This window comes from Punica granatum, chromosome 5, assembly GCF_007655135.1.
Source record: "Punica granatum isolate Tunisia-2019 chromosome 5, ASM765513v2, whole genome shotgun sequence".
Taxonomy (NCBI): domain Eukaryota; kingdom Viridiplantae; phylum Streptophyta; class Magnoliopsida; order Myrtales; family Lythraceae; genus Punica; species Punica granatum.
In genome coordinates, this window is record NC_045131.1 from 10976057 (window position 1) to 11002835 (window position 26779).

General features: G+C 39.2%; 4 protein-coding genes and 1 pseudogene across 4 annotated transcripts; 4 read left to right on the forward strand and 1 right to left on the reverse strand.

The window, feature by feature from the left end:
- The first annotated feature begins 96 nt into the window (after positions 1-96).
- Positions 97-1845, forward strand: LOC116209568 (putative UDP-rhamnose:rhamnosyltransferase 1). Its single transcript, XM_031543241.1, has one exon. It carries the CDS (start codon positions 249-251, stop codon positions 1647-1649), a length of 1401 nt encoding a protein of 466 aa, XP_031399101.1. The 5' UTR covers positions 97-248; the 3' UTR covers positions 1650-1845.
- A 7165-nt stretch (positions 1846-9010) lies between these two features.
- On the forward strand, positions 9011-10726 carry LOC116209612 (putative UDP-rhamnose:rhamnosyltransferase 1). The gene has a single exon (XM_031543309.1). The coding sequence runs from the start codon at positions 9047-9049 to the stop codon at positions 10448-10450; it is 1404 nt and encodes a 467-aa protein (XP_031399169.1). The 5' UTR covers positions 9011-9046; the 3' UTR covers positions 10451-10726.
- A 4049-nt stretch (positions 10727-14775) lies between these two features.
- On the forward strand, positions 14776-16565 carry LOC116206794 (putative UDP-rhamnose:rhamnosyltransferase 1). Its single transcript, XM_031539599.1, has one exon. It carries the CDS (start codon positions 14864-14866, stop codon positions 16265-16267), a length of 1404 nt encoding a protein of 467 aa, XP_031395459.1. The 5' UTR covers positions 14776-14863; the 3' UTR covers positions 16268-16565.
- A 1366-nt stretch (positions 16566-17931) lies between these two features.
- Positions 17932-20600, forward strand: LOC116206721 (annotated as a pseudogene).
- Positions 20601-20817: 217 nt separating this feature from the next.
- Positions 20818-21464, reverse strand: LOC116206746. The gene has a single exon (XM_031539551.1). The coding sequence runs from the start codon at positions 21415-21417 to the stop codon at positions 21184-21186; it is 234 nt and encodes a 77-aa protein (XP_031395411.1). The 5' UTR covers positions 21418-21464; the 3' UTR covers positions 20818-21183.
- Positions 21465-26779: the final 5315 nt, after the last annotated feature.

Sequence of the window (26779 nt, forward strand, 5' to 3'; positions counted from 1 at the left end):
TATGGGGGAATCGATTCCCTTGCATAGGAGAACAAATAAATATCACCAACCGGAATGATTCATTCCGATTTCGATCCCTCTCTCAATTTACATGAACCAAACGGTCCAATTTACATGAACCAAAGGGGCCTAATTGTCTTGTGCTATCTATTAGTGTGTACTATTTGGCATAATTATTGTTCCATACCAATTATTATATTAAGTGTAGGGTTAGAAGCTTCACAAACTCAAACGAGAGGCAAGGAAAAATGGCGAGAAACCTCCACGTAGTGATGCTTCCATGGTCTGCCTTCGGGCACATCATTCCTTTCTTTCACCTCTCAGTATCTTTAGCGAGGAATGGAGTTCATGTTACGTTTGTTTCAACTCCACGAAACATTGAGAGACTCCCAAAATTTCCACCAGACGTATCTAATTCACGGCTTGATCTCGTGAAACTTCCCCTACCCCAGCTCGAAGGAAATCCCTTGCCTGAAGGTGCCGAGGCCTCGGTCGATATTCCGTTCGAGAAAATACAGTATCAGAAGGTTGCATTCGATGGGCTAAAACACCCCTTGGAGCAACTCATTATCAGCGAATCGCCTGATTGGATAATCATCGACTTTGTATCGCACTGGATGGTTGAAATTGCACGTGGGATCCCCATCGCCTACTTCTGCGTGTTCTCTGCCGCTTCCAATGTTTTCCTCGGCCCCCCAGAGAGCCTATCGAATGATGGCGTGAAGCGGCTACGGCCGTCTAGTGAGAGCCTCACGGTGCAGCCCCCCTGGGTGGATTTTCCCTCCTCGCTGGCTCTTCATGGCCACGAGTCGGCACATTTCTACGCGGGATTTTATGGGGACAATGCCTCGGGAATCTCCGACGCTTGTCGAGTCGCCAAAGTGCTCCAATCGTGCGACCTCGTGGCTTTTCGCAGTTGCATGGAATACGAAGGCAAGTACTTGAAACTGTATGAAAAGTTGATTCATAAGAAGGTGATCCCGGTGGGTCTTCTCCCACCCGATAGGCCCGAAGGTGGGACATCACGGTCTGAGAGCTTTCAGTGGCTCGACGGTCAGGAGCCGAAGTCCGTGGTCTTCGTCGGATTCGGGAGCGAGTGCAAGCTCACGAAGGAGCAAGTCCACGAGATAGCCCATGGGCTTGAGCTCTCAGGCCTTCACTTCCTCTGGGCCCTTAGGAGGCCCATTTGGGCGGCCCATGAGGATGAAGTCCTTCCAGATGGGTTCGTCGAAAGAACATGCTCTCGGGGGATTGTATGCATGGGGTGGGTACCACAGATGGAGATCTTGGCTCACCCCTCAATTGGCGCCTCCTTGTTTCACGCCGGATGGGGCTCCGTGATAGAGATCCTTCAGTTTGGACATTGCCTCGTCATCTTGCCTCTCATCATCGATCAACCGCTTAATGCGAGGATGTTAGTCGAGAGAGGTTTAGCCATTGAAGTCGAGAGGAGGGGAGATGGGTCTTTTACTGGAAATGAAATCTCAACTGCTTTAAGGCTTGCTATGGTGTCTGACGAAGGGAGAGAGCTGAGGGCTAATGCGAGAGATGCTGCGAAAATGTTCGGAAATCATGAGCTGCACCAACAATATGCTAGAAAATTTGTGGAGTACCTAAAGAATAATGTTAGGAAGAAGACTCTTGATTAATGATTGATATTAGATCGAGATAAGTACGTAATATATTAATTATTTGAATTGAATAAATGTCTCTTTATATGAGGAAGAATATATGCAAATTTTTGTATTTCACAATCAGAAAAGAGGATCCGAGTTCGTACAACTTCTTAGTGAAATGCATTTCAATTTCATCGGATGGAATAAAAAAAATCTGGTTATGGGAAAATATCATTTGTGGTGTGAAAGCAGGTTGGTTTGTGCTGGGTAAAAAAGTCAAAGAGGAAGAGTTGGAGGACCATCCATTAATTTATATGCGGTTATGGGCCACAACCGTTTAAGACACTAAGGTGGGGGCTTTTTTTTTTTTTTAGGTGATGTTTGATTACTCAAACAAGGAGATGTTCGCAACCTATTTATCGAACATTAATTTTAGTCAGGGTTAACTTAACTTGATCACAAAGTATTTTCAGTGAGTTTTAAATATCCATAATATTGAATATACATCTATAATCTTACAAGTACTTGAAAATATATTTACAAAGGTTTATGCGGAATTGTTCTAAAAATTTCTAAAGTTTGGGCAATATTTGCTGATTTGAAAATATTATTAGAATATGATACCAAAACGTAGCGGAAGTAAAATAAATGATAAATTAAATTTCATTCATTAATACATGTAGGATCGATATCCGGAATCTTATTCCGAATGCGTGGTATCACTTTGCCACGATTAAATAATGCTATCTTGACAATCTTATTAGGATTTATCGAAAGTTACCTCATTCGTAAAATCCCCATAAAACCATCTAGTAATCTTGAACAATCGCCTTAAGTCGCCCAAGTGTTCGTCCACACGAACAAGTTTTCGCCAAGGGGTTGTTCCGCCTTGACTCGAACTAGTTTCCACAGGTCGCCCACACAATCTGACTACGCTCTCGAGTAAAGGTGGAACGAGCAGTGAACTCGAAGTGCATCGGGCGGCCGAGGAGAAACTATTTTCTCCAATTCACCGCATGCAAGAGGTGAATCCAGGCTATCCTTTTATACCGTTGCCCCACCTCTCTAATTTTTCTCCTTTATGGCCGTGAGTCCAAATCTAACAGGTCAAGATCAAACGTTAGGATCCTATTTAAAAATGGGGAAAGGCTGGTCCTCTAATCTATTAAATTCAGGCAACTTAAAAAAAAATGAAAATGTAATCGATGTCCAACTGGGAAAGTCAAGTACGAGCTTTGCTCTAATCTCTAAAAATAATTTTTAAGAGATGCCATAGATTTTTCATAACTTAGCCGAGACTATCGTCGACTCTTTGATACGACTTCTACGTAGTATGACTAGACTAGCTTATGGCTACTCGAATCGGAGATCTATGTTTCAATTAAGCTTTTGTCTGTACACTTCAATTAATCTTCTTTTCTTTTTTTTTTTTTCCAACAGCAAAGGGACCACCGAACGGGAAAATTTAGGAAAAGCTAATAAATGACGACGTTAGACTTTGGTTCTCAAAAACACAAAATCGTTGCAAGGGGAGAAAATTAATATTGGAAGTAAATTTACTTCTTAACAGATCGACCAGTTTGAATTAGATTAGCTAAGACTTATTGACTTTTGAATATTAGGGGCACACTGAAAAAAAATGATGTTACGATATGGGGCCGTTGGTTCAGTACCATTTAGCCAATAATTAGCAAATATCACACGGATGGAAGTTATTGAGTAATAAATAATTAAATCACGTTAAAAAAAAACTACATCTAGTAATGTTAATACTTTAGATTAAATAGATATGACAATTTTGAATACTGCGTAGACGTTTGTCTTCCATTAATTAATTATAAGCGATGGGTTTCCAAAACTGACCCACACATGACAGAGATATGAGATATTGAGTACTAATTTATTAATTTGTGTTAACAAGTTAAACCTTTTTACTAAGACGATTGTGGCAGTTTCAAAATGGTTAAAAGTCAATAGCACTGATAACAGTTGTAGGGTCGAGAGACTTCACACAGATTTATTGAATTATAAGGTAGAAAATCGAATTGGGATGCAATTAAATAAAAAATAACGAATGATACCATAATGAATTCAGAATGCGGGTAAAACCACGGGTCCAATGAAGATTCCATCATGTAATAAACTCATTACTAAGAAACCGATCTCCATCTGAAAAATTAGGAAAATATCACGATATTAATGTTTGGTCGAAATTAATTAATTAGAGCCTCCGATATTGTGATACTTATATACTTCATACCATCATCTGTATCATCAACATTCTATAGTTTTACACCTCTGAATATACATGTTATAGCGAGTGGAGATAATGTGTGGATCGTGCATTTAACGCCATCTAGTTACAGATTGGAGATGAATCGATCGAGGAGCTTCTCTAAGGAGAATAAAACCAACATTCACTTTTTCTCTTTTTTTTTATTGAATACGATTTCTAAACGAATTGGGTGAACGTTCGATAAAGATGCGACAGACGTACTGAAAAATTCAAGTATGCAAAGACTCTGGATCTGCAAATGACATGGAATTCGCGGTTCATGATCATCTGAAAGTGACATTTTCGGGGCATATCTTCTGTTTGTAATTTGGACTGTTAATGCCATCATTTATCTATATTAGATGAAGTGACAATAAATGTTTTTGGTAACTGGGCAAAGGCGTTCTTGTTCGATTAACAGAACAAATTAAAGGCCAAATTGCTTGGGGCCCGTTCTCTCTCTCTCTCTCTTTTCCCCAACCGATATTGAGGATCCATTCCATGACAAAACAAATGCAATCGAAAATGCCCAAATCTAAATTACAAGAGAGGAATACATTGTTCTGATTCTCCTCTATATGAAATTTCCTAGTGCAATTTTATTATAGTAGTTTGAAAAATAATTAAAATATTTTTGGATTTCTCATCATCCTATCAAGGTCTAACAACTTAGAAAGTCAGTGAAAAATTTCTTTCCCGATCATCCATACGCACTCTGTGGTAAAAATGATTTTCGTTAATATAAATCATGAAGATATCGAAAAGAGGATATAGCGCATTGAAAAACGCACTGACCTGTTGACTTAGAGGTCGTAGGTTTCATACATAATAGGATTACCCCCACTTCTTTATTAGTTACTTAAAATTTCTTTTTTATGATATTAGGTCTTTGTGCAAAAATATATATACATTATGTGCCCTCACAAAGGATAGCTAGTTTTTCGTGACGAAATGGTATCAGAGCCCGGGAAAGTCCTGCAGGTCACGGATTCGAAATCTAAAAAATCAATGTGGGGGTCGTCCGTAGAAAAGAGCCCTGGGCGGAACATGGTGAGCCTCAGAATGAGTATAGGTGATTCTATTCCCTCACACGAATTGCTCCGTTTGGTTTCGTAATTAGATTTTAAAATTTTAACTCTAACTTTAACTCTACTCATTATATAATAAAAATCAACTCTTCAAAGTAAAAAAGGTGGGTCCCATACATAAATGCACATACAACTTTATTATATTCAATTTAATTTTTAATACCAAATTATCTCAACTGTTCATTATTTTTTCATACTTTTTCTCATAATTCAACAATATAATTATTACAACACAATTAAAATCAAAATTCAATTCAACTTAACTCTAAAACCAAACACATTAGCTTTTCGTCGCGAAAATGAAGAATTTTCTTTTTTCTCGTTTTTCTTCATTTCAGGGGAAGGCTATAAGCTTAGTAGAGAACAATGAAAGGAAAATTAAGACGTAGAAGAATTTTACTGGGGACAAATTGCATGCGGGATTTCTTTGGTCCGATCCGAAGAAGAACGCCATCACTGTAACAGCCGCATTTTCCGATAAAATTCAATAAAAACTTTGAAATAATTTCAATATGAATTCGATTTATTCGATCGATACAAATACGAAATATTTTGAAATACAAATTCCCTCAATAATACGGAATTTTGGATAAAAATACAGAATAGTCAAAAAATACAGGCTTGTTTGGTTTTATAGTAAGATTTTAAAATCAGATTTTGATTTAAAAAATGAGTGGTATAAATGAGGTTCACCCTTTGACTTTGTATGAGTTATTTTGTTTTATTGTGAAAAAAAGTGATATAAATGGGCACACTCTTTGACTTTGTATGAATTATTTTATTTTATAGTGTGTAGAGTTAAATTAAAATTGTGATTTTAAAATATCACTTACAAACCAAACACTAAGTAACATATTTCCCCGAATATCTAATGGGTTGGAAGCTTGTGATCAATCGGTGGAGTGGATATGAAGAAAGCACGTGGCCTTGTGGAAGGATGCTTTCAAGAGGAAAAATGACACATGGAAAGCTGAAACGTACTTATCTTCATAAAATTAAAAATAATCAATGAATAAAATTTATATACATATATAATATTAAAAGCCGGATGGATACTTCGAGAATTAAGTGTGACCTGAGATGAACATGAATTTTTATTGAGTGATTTTTCGAGTCATCACTAATAGAAGTGAGACATTTGGCTTAAAAATATGATTTTATATTTAATTCAAAAGTCCAAAAGTTAACCGCTTAAATGATGTTTAGTCGATTGGAATTTGAAAAGTCATTTTAAAAGAAATGAAGTGAATCAAAATCATTATTATTTCTTTTTTCCGGTAAATATGTTGAGCGATTGCAATCGATGTATTCGATCAACACAAAAACGAAATGTGGAAATATGAATTCCACCAATAATACAAGATTTTAGAAACATACACAAAATATTCTTTTTTTTTGTCTGGCTCAGCAAGTCAATGAATGTTCGTTGAAGATGAAAACGAGTATATGATAAAATATTCAAGAAAAAATTACAAGGATAGAAATAATACAACAAATCCGCCATAGCACATACTATTAAGTTCAAATGTTCAAGAGAAAATTACAAGGATATGGAAAACGAAAAATACAAAATGATAATATAGATATAGTTGTAGAAACCTTTCAAGTTATTGTATATTTGTCCTCAATCTCTTACAACTAAACTTAATATGGACAAAGTCGATGCTGGGAGTAGAGCCCTATGCAATCCATACAGAGGTGCTATAATGTAAAACAGAGGAGCAAAGATAAGAAGGGTCTTGAACCGGCACTCGGTGCATGAACTTTATATAGATGGCAATGAATAGTCCAATCCCGAGATCATCAAAATATTCAAAATATAAGTTTTACTGAATAGCGTATATTCAGAATAAAGTCTAACTTTTTCCTTACATATTATATAAAAATATATGGAAGAATTTGTTTTGGAGGTCAGAGCTTGTGAACAACGGTGGAGCCGGATTTATATAGTTGGAAGGGGGAAAATGACACATGGAAAGAGCAATTGAAACTTATCTTCATCAAAAGGGAACTTCTTCATCAAGAGATTCGATACTTGATGAATCTATCCGTATTTTTTTATTAATTATTAAAATTTTTTATTTTATTGTATTAGGAATGCAAGAAAAACCAAATCAACCCGACAATGAAAACCCGAAATTCGAAAATCCATTATCAAAATCGAGCCGGATGCAGCCCCTTGATTGGTTCTCGATCAACAACTAACCCGATCCGACAAACCCGCCAGTGGCCCGAGCAATCCGAATTTATATTTATAAAAAAACAAAACCCCAGCAAAGCTCATTGGTGCTCTGAGCTTTGCAGTTACTCAAACTCAGTCAGTCGATGGATTAAAATTCAATTCACCTTCACACTCACAGTTCACTCTGCCTCTTTCTTTCCTCGTCCCCACGACTTCCCCCTCTGTCCTCCTTCTCAACAAAGCTCACTCGTGATCTCAGCTTTGCAATTACTCCCCACTCTCAGTCATCTCCCTCGACTTCAACCTCTGCTCCTCTACCACTCCGCCTCACACCTCCCTCTCTTATTTTCGACCTTCGCAGCTCCTTTGCTGCTCGAGTCCTCGAATCTCAGCCTCATCTCATGTCTCTCGGTTTCAGCCAGTAGAGATTGGAAAATTCAAAAAATCCACAATAAGATAACTTTATTCCTTAATAAATCGATCTGACTTGACTGGATTAGTCGGAATCCATTTGCATTTTCGAATATCAAGGTTTACAAAAAAAAAAAAAAAAAAAAAAAAAGTGGTGATCGGAGGAAATTTAGATTTGGGATTGCGACAGGGAGAGATTTGGAAAAATAAGGATATTTTTTATTGAAAAAATTATTTGTTTTTTTTGTATATTGAAAACTGATCTTTTTTCTGTTCTTATCGACAAGACCATTGCACAGTAATAGAGGGGTTGGATTCGGCGTTGCTGTGGTTCTATGTGCGGCCTTGCTTATACATACAGACATATATATATATATATATATATATATTGGGGGTTAATCGGGACCTGACTCAAATAACTTGAACCGAAAATATCTATTCGGGGTTATCTAGCTATTTTTAGTCGTTATGGGCCTGTAGTTCCCTGAACCGACCCTACCAGAAAAGTTGGTTCCCCGACCCGAAAAAGTGAAAACCCGAACCGTTTTAACCCCTACATTATACATGTACCCTTTGTAATGGAAAGAAATATTTAATGAACCAAATTTACTCACATGTCAAACTTAAAAATAGACCTGTATAACACCGTAAAATTTAGGATGATACAAACTCTCCTTGTTTCGAGAATTTCGGCACCGAAATTCATGTTAATGAAAATAAATTTTAAACCCCATAAATTATATGACCTTGAAATATATACGTTGATAAATTTATCCATTTGCTTAGCCAGCGGAAATTATATCTGAAAAAAATATAATAACCCCCTTTTTGGTCCAATTACAGTATGTTGGTCCAAGTAACCTGGCATCGTTATCCCTTGGTAGGGGGTGGGATAAGGGTAGAATTTACCGTTATACATATTCTTTAAATTTACTTAATTGTCGATCGGAGATATTTCAATGTCTTGTAAATATATCATAGGAAAAAAAAATATTTTTAGTCGTATAAGTTACACTTTCGATTAATTTTGATTTTCTAACTTTTAAAAGTATTGAATTAGTCATATACATTTATTTCATGAGGCAATTTTGGTCCATTTCGTGACTTATAGGATCAATTTTTTTTTTCAGAACTTATAGGATCACATTTTAATTTAACGTCAACTTGTAGAACTAAAAATACATTTTTCAAAAGTTATACGATCGAAATTTTCTTACTGAACAAAAGTATATGATTGGTTCGATATTTTTAAATCTTATAGAATAAGACTAAACATATCTTTTTCCGTACGACATATATGTGCTAGCAATATTACAGAAGGATAAACATTTATATAGAAAATCATCATACCAATAAAAAAAAAAAGGGCCGAGCCATGCTTGCCGACAACCACAATATATAAGATGATACTAGGAATAAGAGAAACTGCCCATAATTACCCATCACCTCTTAGAAGAAAACAATACGTGGAAAAATGGCGAGAGATCTCCACGTGATGATGCTTCCATGGTCTGCCTTTGGCCATATCATCCCGTTCTTTCAGCTCTCGATATCTTTAGCTAGGAACGGAGTTCAAGTCTCCTTTGTTTCGACCCCGCGTAACATTCAGAGACTCCCACAAATTCCTGCCGACGTGTTGTCGCTTATACATTTCGTGGACCTTCCTCTGCCCCAGCTAGATGGAAATATCTTGGCCAAAGGCGACGAGGCCACGGTCGACATCCCGTTCGAGAAAATCCAGTATCTGAAGATCGCATATGATAGGCTAAAGTACCCCTTTGAGCAACTTGTCATAAGTAAATGTCCCGACTGGATAATCAACGACTTCATACCGTACTGGGTGATAGAAATCGCACAAAAGAATGAGATCCCCGTCGCCTTCTTCTCCGTGTTCTCCACCGCCTTGACTGTTTTCGTTGGCCCACCGGATAGCCTCTTTACTGATGGAGTGAAGAGACTGAGGCCATCCAGTGAGAGCCTAACAGTGCGGCCCCCGTGGGTGGACTTCCCGTCCTCGGTGGCTTTCCGGAGCCACGAAGCGGCCAGTTTCTATGCGGGAGCATACATGGAGAATGCATCGGGAATATCTGACGTTTGCCGGCTCGCCGAGGTGCTCCAGTCCTGCGACCTTGTGGCTATTCGTAGCTGTCCAGAGTACGAAGGACAGTACTTGGAATTGTATGAAGAGTTGCTCCATAAGAAGGTCATCCCGGTGGGTCTGCTCCCACCCGATAGGCCCGAAGGCGGGACATCACGGGCTGAGAGCTTTCAATGGCTCGACGGTCAGGAGCCGAAGTCCGTGGTCTTCGTCGGATTCGGGAGCGAGTGCAAGCTCACGAAGGAGCAAGTCCACGAGATAGCCCATGGGCTTGAGCTCTCAGGCCTTCCCTTCCTCTGGGCCCTTAGGAGGCCCATTTGGGCGGTCCATGAGGATGAAGTCCTTCCAGATGGGTTCGTCGAGAGGACATGCTCTAGGGGGATTGTATGCATGGGGTGGATCCCCCAGATGGAGATCTTGGCCCATCCATCAATTGGTGGCTCCTTGTTTCACGCAGGATGGGGCTCCGTAATAGAGACCCTTCAGTTTGGACATTGCCTCGTGGTCTTGCCTCTCATCATCGATCAACCGCTTCAGGCGAGGTTGTTGGTCGAGAAAGGCATAGCCATTGAAGTCGAGAGGAAGGAAGATGGATCTTTCACCGGAAAGGATATCGCAATTGCTCTGAGGTTTGCTATGGTGTCTGAGGAAGGGAACAAACTGAGGAGTAACTTGAAAGACGCTACTAAGATATTCGGAGATCACGAGCTTCATCGAGGATATGCTACCAAGTTTGTGGAGTACCTGCGGGACAATGTCAAGAACAAGAGTCTTGATTGATATATGATTGTAAGGAAAATATTAATTGAAATATAATAAATGTGTCTGCATGAAAAAGGGAATGGGGATTCTATTTTTCTTGTAGAGATGAAGATGCTAAGTTCTTACAACATCCGAATACGATGCATTTTAATATCATAGGATAGAACTGCCTATTAGTTGCTGGAAATTATCATTGTTGTGGGGAAGTAGATTATTACATTGGTATGGAGTTTAGCGGAAGACGGTATCCAATGCGTTCAATATATTTATGGACTGGTCAAGTGATTGAACGAACACGCCAACAATTGGAAACACATCTTATGTTCGACTAGCATTTACCTATTTAACAAAGTATCGGTATTAACTTATTTCCCCTTTTCCCATGGCGATGTCCAATTTGGGTAAACTACTAGATATATCATTAACAAGAAAAGTAACTGACCACTACGAATTAGTTCAAGTAATTCGTCGTTTGTTCTTCCCAAACAAGAGTTCGGATTTGTATGTCGAATGATACATATATATGTACCTGCATATTCATGACTTGGAGTACTGTTGAATTCTTCTCATCACTTGTGAATATTAGGGTCTTATGAAAGGTGCTTCATCGACTAAGGGGGCCACGATGTAACCACGAAGTTTGATAAGTCGGCAAACTGTATTTTATGGGATTTTATCTGTAGTGTGGTTTAACATTCACTGAAAAGATATCGTGATTATGACTAAATGGACACCTGAATGGGAATTAGTTCACTAAAAACACATCACTGTCTTACTTGGGCTACCGAAAATGTGACAACATAAATCTGGCATTTAAGGTGTGTTTGGATTTTAAATTTTTTTTAACTCAACTCAACTCAACTTAAGTTCACTTATTTTCAATTTAACAATACAATTATTACTTAATCATTACTTTATCTCAACTATTCATTACTTTTTCACATTTTTTCTCATAATTCAACAACACAATCATTACTTAATCATTACTTTATCTCAATTATTCACTATTTTTTCATATTTTTTTTCATAATTTAACAATACAATCATTACAAACTAATTAAAACCAAAATTCAACTCAACTCAACTCTAAATCCAAACATATTCTAAACAACTTCCAGAATTTCAACTGAACACAGAAAATACTACATCAGTCCAATAAAGTTCCATTTATGAACAGGGGGCAGGTTTCTTTGAATTCAATGTATTTTGAATTTGAAACCATGTAAAGAGCGAGAGGCTTGATCAATGGGCTGGGCTTGAGACAGAATTAAATAAGACGGTCGGACTTGGGCTTGAAACAAAACCGAAGAAAAATACGATAACTTTCATCCATCCCGATTATTCTCCTAATCATTTTATAACCACAACTATACCTACATTATACCTCGGCAATTGTTTAAAATTTAATAATAAATACACACCAATATCAAAGTTTATGTTAATGTGATTATATAAATCTGGCACGGTTCATCGCGTATGGGGTTTGTCTTCTACTCCATGATCAACCCCATCCTTGTAATATCGAGGCATATACAATATTATATTTCACGATAATTCATGAAGTCCCGATTTCCATGTTAAACTTCCAACCAAATTACTAATATTAAGTATGCAAAAACCGACTTATAATATAAGCCAACCGAAGCGGTGTTACAAACCAGATGAGCCCTATTGAGGATAAGAAATGATATAGTAAGTACCAGTAAGAGCATGAAGTCATGATTAAAGTCAAATACAGGTACGACGTGGTCGCAATACATCACGACATGCAGCGTTGACCCTTACGTGTCCCCAAACAATTTCCCATACTCTTCCACGTGGCAAGCCTCCACTGGAGAGGTCATACAGTAAACCCTTATCACGACCGCACCTATTGTGGCTCGACCCATCTCCCTCTTCCAAGATTTCAAATTAAAGAGACAGAGGCGTAGCAAGAGAGAGCAGAAAGAAGCTTCCGCTGGTTGCATAACAGCAACAGCAACAGCAATGGATCTCTCCTCTTCCTACAATTATCCTCTTCAGCAAGGGAAAAAAAAATCTTAAAAATTACAAAAAAAGAAAGAAATATTAATTTCCTTTTTTTTTTTCCTCGATTAACCCATTTCACCACTGGAGCCCCTTTCCAAACAGCTTCAAGAACACAGATTCTTCGGACATGTCGATGTTGTCACAGAGCCCATCAGTCTCCCTCTAAATCTCTGTCTGAAAACCTCAAAGTTCGAAGCTTTTTCCCAGCTTAGCAATGGCGGTGAGAACTTGTGAACAACGGTGGAGCCGGATTTATACCGTTGGAAGGGGGAAAATGACGCATGGAAAGAGCAATTGAAACTTATCTTCATTGAAAGGGAATTTCTTCGTCAAGAAATCTTAGATCCGATACTTGGTGAATTTACCTGTATTTCTTTATTAATTATTAAAAATTTTATTTTATTGTAATAGGGATGCAAGAAAAATCGAACCAACCCGACTAAACCCAATACTGAAAGCCCCAAATTCGAAAACCCATTGTCAAAATCGGGCTGGATGCATCCCCTTAATTGGTTCTGGATCAACAACTAACCCGATCTGACAAACCCGTTAGTGGCCCGAGCAAACCCGAATTTATATTTATAAAAAAAACAAAACTTTACAGTTACTCAAATTCAGTCAGTCGATGGTGCTCTCAGCTTTGAAGTTATTCAAATTCAGTTCACCTTCACAGTCACAGTTCACTCCGCCTCTTTCTTTCCTCGTCCCCACGACTTCCCCGTCTATCCTCCTCCTCAAAAAGCTCACTCGTGATCTCAGCTTTGCAATTACTCCTCACTCTCAGTCATCCCCCTAGACTTCAACCTCTGCTCCTCTGCCACTCTGCCTCACACCTCCCTCTCTGATTTCCGACCTTCACAGCTCCTTTGCTGCTCGAGTCCTCGAATCTCAGCCTCATCTCATGTCTCTCGGTTTCAACCCGTAGTGATCGGAAAGTTCAAAAAATTCACAATAGTAGAACTTTATTCCTTAATAAGTCAATCCGGCTCGACTATATTAGTCGGAATCTAATTACGCTACCGGATATCAAGGTTTACGCTGAAAAAAAAAAAATAGTAGTGATTGGAGGAAATTGAGATCTGGGATTGCGAAACGGAGAAATTTGGAAAAATAATGATATTTTTATTGAAAAAATGATTTCTTTATTGAAAACTGATCTTTTTCTTTTCTTATTGACAAGACCATTGCACAGTAATAGACGGGTTGGATTCGGCGTTGCTGTGATTCTATGTGCGGCCTTGCTTTTATATATATATATTCGGGGTTAATCAGGGACCCCGACTCAAATAACTTGAACCGCTAGCGGGCAGGTTATCTAGTTATTTTTAGTCGTTATGTACTTATGTGCGTGTAATTCCCTGAACCAACACAACCAGGAATGTTGGTTCCCCGACCCGAAAAGTGAAAACCCGAACCGTTTAAACCCCTGCATTGTACATGTACTCTTTGTAATGGAAAAAAATATTTAATGAACCAAGTTTACTCACATGTCAAACTTAAAAATAGACCTGTATAACACCGTAAAATTTAGGATGTTACAAACTCTCCTTGTTTCGAGAATTTCGGCACCGAAATTCATGTTAATGAAAATAAATTTTAAACCCCATAAATTATACGACCTGGAAATATATAGGTTGATAAATTTATCCATTTGCTTAGCCAGCGGAAATTTTATCTGAAAAAAATATAGTAACCCCTTTTTGGTCCAATTATAGTATGTTGGTCCAAGTAATCTGGCATCGTTATCCCTTGGTAGGGGGTTGGGATAAGGATAGAATTCACCATTATACATATTCTTTAAATTTACTTAATCGTCGGTCGGAAATATTTCAATCTCTTGTAAATATATCATAGGAGAAAATATATTTTTAATTCTATAAGTTTCACCTTCGATCAATTTTGGTTCTTTAACTTTTAAAAGTACTTAATTAGTCATATATATTTGTTTCATGAGGCAGTTTCGGTCCATTTCTTGATTTGTAGGACCAAAAATGTCTTTTTTTTAAAAAAAACTTATAGGACCACATTTTAAATTTAACGCCAACTTGTAGGACTAAAAATACATTTTTCAAAAGTTATACGATCGAAATTGTCTTACCGAACAAATGTATATAATTGATTCGATATTTTTAAATCTTCTAGAATTTAAATTACTTGAATGTCAAATTTATAAGACTAAACATATCTTTTTTCCGTACGACATATATGTGCTAATTACAGTAGGATAATCATTTATATAGAAAATCATCATACCAATAAAAAAAAAGGGGAACCACATAGAGAAGATGATATATGTGGCTGAGCCATGCTTGCCGACAACCACACATATAAGATGATACGAGGAATAAGAGAAACTGCCCATAATTACCCATCACCTCTGAGAAGGAAACGATAAGAGGAAAAATGGCGAGAGATCTCCACGTGATGATGCTTCCATGGTCTGCCTTTGGCCATATCATCCCGTTCTTTCAGCTCTCGATATCTTTAGCTAGGAACGGAGTCCAAGTCTCCTTTGTTTCGACCCGGCGTAACATTCAGAGACTCCCACAAGTTCCTGCCGACGTGTTGTCGCTTATACATTTCGTGGACCTTCCTCTGCCTCAGCTAGATGGAAATATCTTGGCCGAAGGCGACGAGGCCACGGTCGACATCCCGTTCGAGAAAATCCAGTATCTGAAGATCGCATACGATAGGCTAAAGTACCCCTTTGAGCAACTTGTCATCAGTAAATGTTCCGACTGGATAATCAACGACTTCATACCGTACTGGGTGATAGAAATCTCACAAAAGAATGAGATCCCCGTCGCCCTCTTCTCGGTGTTCTCCGCCGCCGTGACTGTTTTCGTTGGCCCACCGGAGAGCCTCTTTACCGATGGAGTGAAGAGACTAAGGCCATCCAGTGAGAGCCTAACGGTGCGGCCCCCGTGGGTGGACTTCCCATCCTCGGTGGCTTTCCGGAGCCACGAAGCGGCCAGTCTCTACGCGGGATTTTATGGGGACAATGCCTCGGGAATATCCGATGCTTGTCGAACTGCCGAGGGGCTCCAATCGTGCGACCTCGTGGCTTTTCGTAGCTGTCCGGAGTACGAAGGCCAGTACTTGAAAGTGTATGAAACGTTGGTTCATAAGAAGGTGATCCCGGTGGGTCTGCTCCCACCTGATAGTCCCGAAGGCGGGACGTCACGGGCTGAGAGCTTTCAATGGCTCGACGGTCAGGAGCCGAAGTCCGTGGTCTTCGTCGGATTCGGGAGCGAGTGCAAGCTCACGAAGGAGCAAGTCCACGAGATAGCCCATGGGCTTGAGCTCTCAGGCCTTCCCTTCCTCTGGGCCCTTGGGAGGCCCATTTTGTCGGCCCATGAGGATGAAGTCCTTCCAGATGGGTTCGTCGAGAGAACACGCTCTAGGGGGATTGTATGCATGGGGTGGGTCCCCCAGATGGAGATCTTGGCCCATCCATCAATTGGTGGCTCCTTGTTTCACGCAGGATGGGGCTCCGTAATAGAGACCCTTCAATTTGGACATTGCCTCGTGGTCTTGCCTCTCATCATCGATCAACCGCTTCAAGCGAGGTTGTTGGTCGAGAAAGGTATAGCCATTGAAGTCGAGAGGAAGGAAGATGGGTCTTTCACCGGAAAGGATATCGCAATTGCTCTGAGGTTTGCTATGGTGTCTGAGGAAGGGAACAAACTGAGGAGTAATGCGAAAGACGCTATTAAGATATTCGGAGATCACGAGCTGCATCGAGGATATGCTACTAAGTTTGTGGAGTACCTGCGGGATAATGTCAAGAACAAGAGTCTTGATTGATATATGATTATTGGGAAAATATTAATTGAAATATAATAAGTGTGTCTGCATGAAAAAGGGAATGGGGATTCTATTTTTCTTGTAGAGACGTGGATGCTAAGTTCTTACAACATCCGAATGCGATGCATTTTAATATCATAGGATATAACTGCCTATTAGTTGCTGGAAATTATCGTTGTTGTGGGGAAGTAGATTATTACATTGGTATGTAGTTTAGCGGAAGACGGTATCCAATGCGTTCGATATATTTATGGACTGGTCAAGTGATTGAACGAGCACGCCAACAGTTGGAAACACATCTTATGTTCGACTAGCATTCGCCTATTTAACAAAATATCGGTATTAACTTCTTTTCCCTTTTCCCATGGCGATGTCCAATTCGGGTAAGCTACTAGATATATCATTAACAAGAAAAGTAACTGACCACTACGAATTAGTTTAAGTAATTCGTCGTTTATTCTTCTCAAACAAGATTTCGGATTTGTATGTTGAATGATACATATATATGTACCTGTATATTCATCACTTGGAGTACTGTTGAATTCTTTTCATCACTTCTGAATATTCGAGTCTTATGTAAGGTGCTTCATCGACTAAGGGGGCCACGATATAACCATGAAGTTTGATAAGTCGGCAAACTGTATTTTATGGGATTTTATCTATAGTGTGGTTTAACATTCACTGAAAAGATATCGTGATCAGGACTAAGCCGACATCTGAATGGGAATTAGTTTACTAAAAACAGCTCACTGTCTTACTTGGGCTACGGAAAATGTGACAACATAAATCTGGCATTTAAACAACTTTCTGAATTTCAACTGAACACAGAAAATAATACATCAGTCCAAATATTAAAGTTCCATTTATGAACAGGGGGCAGGTTTCTTTGAATTCAATGTATTTTGAATTTGAAACCATGTAAAGGGCAAGAGGCTTGATCAATGGGCTGGGCTTGAGACAGAATTAAATAAGACCGTCCGACTTGGGTTTGAAACAAAACCGAAGAAAAATACAATAACTTTCATCCATCCCGATTATTCTCCTCATCATTTTATAACCACAACTATACCTACATTATACCTCGGCAATTGTTTAAAATTTAATAACAAATACACACCAATATCAAAGTTTATGTTAATGTGATTATATAAATACGGCGGGGTTCATCGCGGATGGAGTTTTTCTTCTACTCCATGACCAACCCCGTCCTTGAAATATCGAGGCATATACAATATTGTATTTCACGATAATTTATGATGTCCCTATTTCTACGTTAAACTTCCAAGTAAATTACTAATATTAAGTATGCAAAAGTCGACTTATAATATAATATAAGCCAACCAAATCGATGTTACAAATCAGATGGGCCCTATGGACGAGAAGAAATTATATAGTACGTACCAGAAAGAGCAGCTGTCAAAAACAGGTACGACGTGCTCGCAATACATCACGATATGCAGCGTTGACCCCTACGTGCCCCCAAACAACTTCCTATTACTCTTCCACGTGGCAAGCCTCCACTGGAAAGGTCATACAGTAAACCCCTACTCACGACCGCACCTGATCATGGCTCGACCCATCTCCCTCCACCAAGATTTCAAATTAAAGAGACAAGAGGCATAGCAAGAAAGAGCAGAAAGAAGCTTCCACCGGTTACATGACGGCAACAGCAACAGCAACGGATCTCTTCTCTTCCTACAATTATCCTCTTCTTCAAGGAAAAACAATAAAAAACGTTCTTAAAAATTACAAAAAAGAAAGAAATATTAATTTCCTTTTTTTCTCGATTAAACCCATTTCACCCCTGGAGCCCTTTTCCAAACAGCTCCAAGAACACAGATTCTTCGGACATGTCGATGTTGTCACAGAGCCCATCAGTCTCCCTCTAAATCTCTGTCTGAAAACCTCAAAGTTCGAAGCTTTTTCCCAGCTTAGCAATGGTGGTGAAGTTCTTGAAGCCGCATTCGCTGTCCATGCTGACGATGTTCATGTTCGCCGTCCTGCCTTTTTGTCTCTCCCAGTCCCCGCCCTCCCCGCCGGCGGAGCCCGCGGAGTCTCCGGCTCCGGGTCCGGCGCCAGACCTGTGCAATGGCGTCTTCGTTTCGTACACCTACATCACCGGTGCTGAGCTGCCGCCCAGGAACCCTGCCCACCAAGCCTACCGGTTCGAATCCGTGCTGACGGTTCTGAACAACGGGCTCGAGGAGCTGAAGACTTGGAGGGCATTTGTCGGGTTTCAGCACGAGGAGATCCTGGTGTCGGCTTCTGGCGCGATCCTCGCAGACGGAACGAGCCTTCCTGCTGCTGTTGGGAACGGTACTGTCTTGGCTGGGTTCCCACAGAGCGACCTGAAGACAGCGGTGCAGACGGCAGGGAATGTTGAGCTGATGCAGGTGCAGGTGAAGCTGGTGGGGACTCAGTTCGGCGTGAAGCCGCCTGCCGTCCCCATGCCCGTGAACATCTCTCTCGCAAATGATGGGTTCCTCTGCTCCGAACCAACCATTAAAGGTAAGAAAAGAAGGTTTTTGAAAAAAAGACACAGTTCCTTTTGATTGTTTCAGTTGAAAGCTCTTATATTGGATTGCGTAATGATGGTTAGATAGAGTTATTGCAGCGAAATTTCGACAGGATTATGGTATTTTTGTGCATTGATGCTGTCTTGAGTTTAGTATTGTTGTTATTGTAGATGGTGAAGGGTTTTTGAAATTTGTTTTTCCTTTTGAATTACGATCGAACAGGGAAGAGAGTCACGGATGTCTGCTGCACCAAAGATCCTACCTTTAAGACCAACATCACCAATGATTCCGAGTTCCTGCCCCGACAAAGCGGCGATCTCACCATAATGTACGACGTGACCAGGACATACGACAGCAATTACTTGGCCCAGGTCACGATCTCGAACCACCACCCATTGGGCCGGCTTGATAACTGGAAGTTGAGCTTCGATTGGATGCGAGATGAGTTTATCAACACCATGAAAGGAGCCTATCCATATGTGCTAGACTCGAGTGACTGTGTTTATGGGCCGCAGGGGAGCTATTACAAGGACATGGATTTTGCGAATGTGCTGAACTGCGAGAGGAGGCCCACGATCGTCGATCTTCCTCCCACAAAGGCGAATGATTCTGTCCTTGGGCTGATCCCTGGATGCTGTCGGAATGGGACAATCCTCCCGCCCTCGATGGACCAGACCAAGTCGAGCTCGGTCTTTCAGATGGAGGTCTATAAGATGCCGCCGGACCTCAACAGATCGGAGCTCCAGCCACCCCAAAACTGGCGGATCAATGGGTCATTCAACCCGGACTATACGTGTGGGCCCCCTGTGCGGTCGCTAGCTGGCAGGTGGTCTGTAACATCACGCGAAGGTCCACACCTCGGTGCTGTGTCTCATTCTCCGCATACTATAACGACTCTGTTGTGCCTTGCAAGACTTGTGCTTGCGGGTGCTCTAGTAGAGCAGGTCCTACCACCTGCAGCGCCACGGCGCCGGCAATTCTCCTTCCACCAGAGGCAGTTCTAATCCCTTTCGAGAACAGGACAGCAATGGCCCTTGCTTGGTCGGCAATCAAGCACAGGCCAGTGCCCAACCCGATGCCCTGCGGGGATAACTGTGGTGTTAGCATCAACTGGCACCTGTACACGGACTACTCCAGGGGCTGGACTGCCAGGGTTACAATCTTTAACTGGGACGAGACTGCCTTTTCCGATTGGTTTGCTGCAGTCCAAATGGATCGAGCAGCTGCCGGTTTTGAGGCAATGTACTCATTTAATGGTAGCTTGCTTGAAGGTGTAAACAATACCATCTTCATGGAGGGCCTCCCTGGGCTCAACTACCTTATCGGGGAAACCGAAGGACTTGACCCAAAGAAGAATACTAGAGTGCCTGGTAAGCAACAGTCAGTGATCTCATTCACGAAGAAAAGGACCCCCGGAATCGATGTGCCTGCTGGAGATGGGTTCCCCTCGAAGGTATTCTTCAATGGGGAGGAATGTTCACTTCCTCCCTTCTTGCCGACGAGTGGGTCTCGGAGAAGTCGCAGCTCGTTTTTAGTAACCTATTCGGTTTTCATAATGGTTTTACTTGTACTTGTGGGATAAATGGGTTAGCAAGTTGTTAAGACGAGTCACAAATCCCTCTGGTTGGCTTGTGCAAAGCTGATTCTTTGATTCTTTGTCAATGGTCGGAGGCACCAAATGCTGCAGAATCAATTGTTTCCTAGTGATCTTTGCGGTTTGCATGGGTAAATTTTTGTGCAATATATTATGTTCTGACTGCTATGTTAACATCATGCAGGCTATGGCTTTCTTTAATTGAACACATTAATTTCATTTTCATGTTATCCTCGCTTCATGTTGTCGTCCTGCAATCGTAGTCTTATAGTCGTCAATCGTCACAATCATGTTAGATTTACTAATTATCTGCTCTTCAGGGTCACGGATCTTGGCATCTATAGATTATGGAAAATGGGAGGGTAAAGCACGATAAATATAATAGTCAGCTGTATGAGATACTGACTAAAGAAACAGAAAAACGGCCTGCCCGCACAAACTTCATGAATCTGTTACTTCAATCTCGAAATTAACTAATCCCTAACAAATAATAATTATTACAACGGTCGACAATGGCCTAATAAACCACCATGAATATCTTACGAGCCCTTCGAACCAGAAATTTGATTCGAACTCTATCATGAGCCGATGAACCATCGAATGTCTTGTGTAAAACAGAAAACCCAATTACTGATGCATGAGAAAGCTATAACATACAGAATCACTTGACGATCAAACCATGGAACAATATGCAGAGAAAGTTCTCAATCACTAAAAATATGTTCAGAAAGTTGCAAACTATCAAATTTCAAGAAAAAGTGATCTAATGCTTATTTGATACGCGAAAAGATTAATCGGGATTCATTCTAAACAATGGCGGATCTCTTTTCGTTGGTCTCTGAATTCTCATCTGGCTTCTCCTGCTCATACCGGCGCTTGAACTTAGCAACCTGACCGAGGCTCTGAGCCATCTGACGCTTAGCCCGGAAGTGGTAGACTTTGCCGACCTGGTGGATCCTTGTCATCATGACGTGCATCAACCTCCCGCTCTGTGTCACGTACGATATCCATTGCATCTGCGGGTGTATCCCTTTCTTCATCGTCTCCCTTCTCTCTGGTTCCCACTCACCACAGCTTCAACCTGTGCCTGGGCAATGTAAAGAGGAAGAAAGCATGCGATTAGTTGGAAGGGCATATCTGTCGAGTACGATATCCAAGGAAGGGAAGGGAACTAAATGCGAAACCATCACACAGAAAGGTCCACTTCTGGTCGAATTAACTGCAAACCATTGTGCAGAAAAGTCGAATGAAAAGGGAAACTCATACTTCAGCAAATTAATGATCCATACTCCAAGTCATTTAGTTGACAATAGTCCTATTGATAAGCTGACAACAGGAAAAACAACATGAACACACACCCGAATTAGATACATTATCCTTATCGGAGAGAACCTTGGACATTTTATAGTGTGCTCGGTATTTCCGGCAATCCAAATCATTCAAAATAAGAGTTGCATAGATGCCTATGAAGCTCAATGGCCATGTCATTTTAGCTACCAAGAGCCACCGTCTGCACATTCCACTCAGCTTAGCAACAGGAAGTTTGATTTTTCTTTGCAGTTTTCGGATAATGTTCACTGCAAGCTCAAATTGCAGAATAGAGAAGACTTCACAATCGACTTGGCTTTGTTTCAGCTCACCAGAATTCCCAAAGACAAAGCCCCAGACTTGCAGACCTTCAGAAAAATATACAAAATCGCCATCCGAAGATCGACAGACAACCTGAAGAACCCAAAGAAGCACAACACCCCAATCCCCACGATTGTTCACACCATTGAAACTCTTCAATCACGGGCAAGAGTAAAAACGTCTATCCAAGAAACACAAAATCGAGCAAAGGGAAGAACCCTAGATTAAAGCCCTAATAAAATTGGTCACCACCCGTAAAAGGACCGGAAAATCCCAAGATTTTGACCGTAAGCATTGAGACTCGAAGGAATAAGCAGAGAGCGAAAAGGAGAGGTGCCTATGATCGAGAGAGCTAGAAGATTTACCTTAAAAGTTGGATGGGATGCAGAGATTGCAGGCCGCTGGCGGGTGAAGAAGCGGACTTAGAGAGTTTCGACGGAACAAGAACAATGATTCAGCTGCAGGCTGACAGAGGAACTGAGGAAGAACCAGAGAGAGAATAGGTAAAAAAAAAAAATATATTCGGCTTTTACATTTGTACTTCTTAATTAATTTTAAATATATTTTCGAAATATAATGAAATGGTAACTTTGTTACTTTCTTTATTTTAATATAACGAAAAAAAGAATAGGAGTTTGTTTGGGAGTACGATGAGATGTTCCATAATCATTTTTTCTTAGGTCAAAATTGCAATTATAAACGTAATTTTCTCAAGTAGTTCAATAGGTTTTTATAAAATCTGCTTCTTCTTATTAATAATTATTTTTTTTACTTTCATAACTTTCATTTGTTACCTGTCAAATACTTTTTACTTATTCAAAAATCAGTACTTATTTTTCAGCAATTATACGTCACAACTTATATTTTAACAACAACACTTCCAAACCAAGCCTAAGTGGTACTTTCGTACATTGCCAACGAAGAAATAATAAAATTAATTTTGAGCCTTTAAATAAGGGATATATTAATAAATTTACACATTATCTCTAATTATTCACTACTAAGACTATCTCAAGTGAACGTCCTCCGTTTGAGAGACTCGTCTTCAAATGAGAGACTGGCCTCTCAAACGAGAGATCCATTCGGTGACTGCCTTCTGGCAGCTGTGGCCTTACACAATAACTGCAAATCTCCTTTTTCCTTTTTTTCTTTTAATTAAAATGTGAGACCCAATCAAAGACTAGAAAATGAAGATTATGGTTGGAGTGGTGAGTTTTTCTTTTTGTTAAGTGTATCTATGAATGATGTGGCGATTATGTGACGGTGAGAGACTCACTTCAGATACTTCAATTAGAGATTATGGATAGAGATAGTCTAACACTCTTCCACAATTACCCATTAAAAAAAAAAACTCTTCCGCAATTGTTTCTCTCTCTCCTCTCCATTTAAAACGTTAATTTTTTAATTCCCCCTTCACAATTTTTTCTCATTATTAATTTCATTACTTAATTTCTTTTAATGATTTTAAATTTAAAAATGAATTATGTCCGACCGCGTGTAACGCATGTATGATCTTGTAAATTACATTTATGAATTTATCATTTACTAATTTTGATTATAAATCACATTTACGAATTTATTATTTACTATTTTACGCTTTTATTGATTTTAGTTAATAAATTTTGTAAATTGAATTCTCAATGGATTTATGTAATTGTCTAATAAATTAATAATTTCGTATTTTGAGATAAACGAGTTACATTAACCAGGTTCTCTTCCTTTTTTTGCATCAATGCGTCGATTTGGACTATGTATATCTTAACTTTGTTCTTGTATATATCAATTTCGTCCATGTATATGTCAATTTGACCTTGTATACTTCAAGTTCGTCCTTGGTTATATACATCAAATTGGTCATTGTATCATTACGGTCCCTCTATACTTATGAGACACATCAATATGGTTCTTACGGTCGTGGGAGCCCCCAACCCAACCTCTATTCCTTCTCACCCGGCCCCCCAAGGAGAGGTCGGGTCCTCAGCGATGGGGAAACCCTCATTGGTCTACCTAGAAGAAGAAGAAGAAGAAGAAAAGAAGAAGAAGAAGAAGAAGAAGAAGAAGAAGAAGAGAAGAGAAATTGAATATTCATGTAATGCTTGGGTCACGAGAAGAGCACACACTATGAAAAGTCAAATAACAAAACATAATCCCATTTGCGTGGAATGCAACTCAATACATAAATCTTCTGTATCTTCATTACTAGGATGTGATGTTATTTTTGTAAGTAAACTGGGAAGAAATTAATATGACTATTCCCCCAATATTATCACTGCTTCTCCTGCAGCTCAAGATATCTGAGTCTGAGAGCTTTTCCCCTCTGGGACGATCTTCTTGTCAAGGGTCAGCTGTTACATTAGAAGGTTTTAACTAATGGCGTCCCTCAGCATACTGTTGACGTATGGTCTCTCTCGAAGATGTTCGCCCCGGTCCGGCTCAAGGAACACGGCAAAGCAACCAAATTTCAAGCCAATTGCGCACCATTATCTTCTTTGTTTACTGAATTTCGTGTTTCCAAGTTCATTCCTTTGGCTACAAATTAATTTTGACATGTTTGTTATGGAATGTGCTCATTATACCATGAAGGGTGCCCTTTCTTTACCCAGTCCGAATTGCTTGTCGAGTATCTTGGAAGATTCATTAGGATAAAAGCGAAACATTTGAATAAGAAAAAATTGGATTTTAAAATTTAAATATATTTCTTTTTTAAAAAAATATTCCAGCCCCAAATCTCACTTAAATTTTGGAAAAAATGACGAGTTGGCTTGATTTGGTAAAAATATGAAGCGATATGAATCTATTTTTCAAATTTGAAAAGTTTGGTTTTTTTTAAAAGAAAAAGAATGGGTAAATCACGTAATTTTATTTGCAATTTACCCTAAATAAAATTTAAAATAAGTGTAATATGTATATCTAGTTAAATATTAAGAAGTAAGTACACTTCATAAATCATGAAAAAAAAATCAAATTTATGGCCCAATAGTATTTATTTTAATAAATTGTGTAATTAAAAAAAAGAAAACACAGTTGTTTAACAAACTGGAAACTGAAATACTCAACCTCTTGAACAAAAAATGCATGTAATATTTGCTGATAACATTTTTCAGTAAATTCTAAAATTATCCATGTTCGAGATATCACCTTGTATAATTCGATGATATAATTGTGGGCCGATGGGTCTTGGTTCAAGCAGGTGTACAATATCTAAAGCCCATTTAATTTAATTTTGTTACCTTGGGTCCATTTTAATATGGACATCCAATGAGAAGCCTGTGAATATTGGTCCATTGATCGGTCCATACTGAAAAGGCCGATTCAAGCTCAAAGACGGCCCATTATCATTTCTCGGGGTGGAATTGGAAAAAAGCCAGGGCTAAAAGAGGAAAAGAAGTAAGTTTGGGGCTAATTTGGAAAAGTGGAGAAAATGATCCACAGAATTTCATGAAAGAAGAAGAAAGGGACAAGACAGGGGGCCATCGAAATAATGGAAGCAGATTGAATGGGAGCACTTGGAGATTTATTTTGGTTTTCAATTGATTCATTATATCGTGAATCAACGCTTCGTTTGGGAGTGCGGTGACGGTTAGATAAATGTTTATTATTTGAGTTTTAAGTATAAACAGTGTTTGATGAATTCTTTCAAAACCATGATTTGACTTATATTTGCTGTTAGAAACGTGATTTTATCTAGCAGGTTGATAGATACTTATAAAAATTGATTTTACTTATTCTCTATTGCAAGTAATAATTTTAACTTCAGTAATTTCAAATTGTTATCCCCAAACATTTTAACTTATTATAAAATCAGCACCTATTTTTCAACAATTATATTTCAACACTTTTGTTTCAGCAACACTCCCAAATCAAGCCTAAATGTTTCTCGGAGATCAAGGGTTTGAGGTTTATAAATATAGGCCATAATATCACACACCTACACAAATATCATTTCACACAAACCATGCTTGTTTTATTCTTTTACACTCCTATACTCTTGCTTTTAATCAATAAAATTCGTCGTTTCAAATTCGAGTTGCAAAAGTCCTTTCGAGTACGACATTGAACCCTATAGGAGTTCCCTGCTCCTAAAGTCGCCTACAATTGTTGGATTCCAATGCGCACTCGTTTCGCTTCCATAATCCAAGGAGATGTTGAGTTACTCCCCTTTGGAGATTGGATGCTATGTGGCAGGCCATTTTAAGTACCGACGCGGCGGCCGCTGATTAAATTAAACAAATATGTATACTTTGTTATATAATATAAAAAATTCACTCATGAGTGAAGGGGCAATTTTATCTTTTTATAGTAAATATGTTTTTATTATTTTGTTCTGATAATATTTCCCATCCGTATCTTACTGTCAATTGGAAAATCAGAATATGGTTACGTTACTTCAAGTAATTCCAAAATTATCTGAAAAGTACATTTATTATTAGGAAAAATTACAACGTACAATATAGTTTGACCATTTGTTTCATACTGTAGCAAAATGGAAATAATTTCATCATATAGTACAAAATTTTATCTTTTTACATCCCATAGCACGTTGTTGAATTTGTCAAAAAATGGATGAAAAAAATAAAGTGGTGACTTTTTTTGGGATAGTTTTGCATCGATGAAAACTTGAGGGACTCATAGAATTTGAAATGAAATTAAAAATAACACAGCATTTTTTAAAAGGGACCCATATAAGGGGATCTCTCTTGAATTGGAGTGGGGGTTGACGTTGCCGGCGTGGTTTGAGTTGGCCGGCGACATCGACCTAGGGATGGTGGTCGG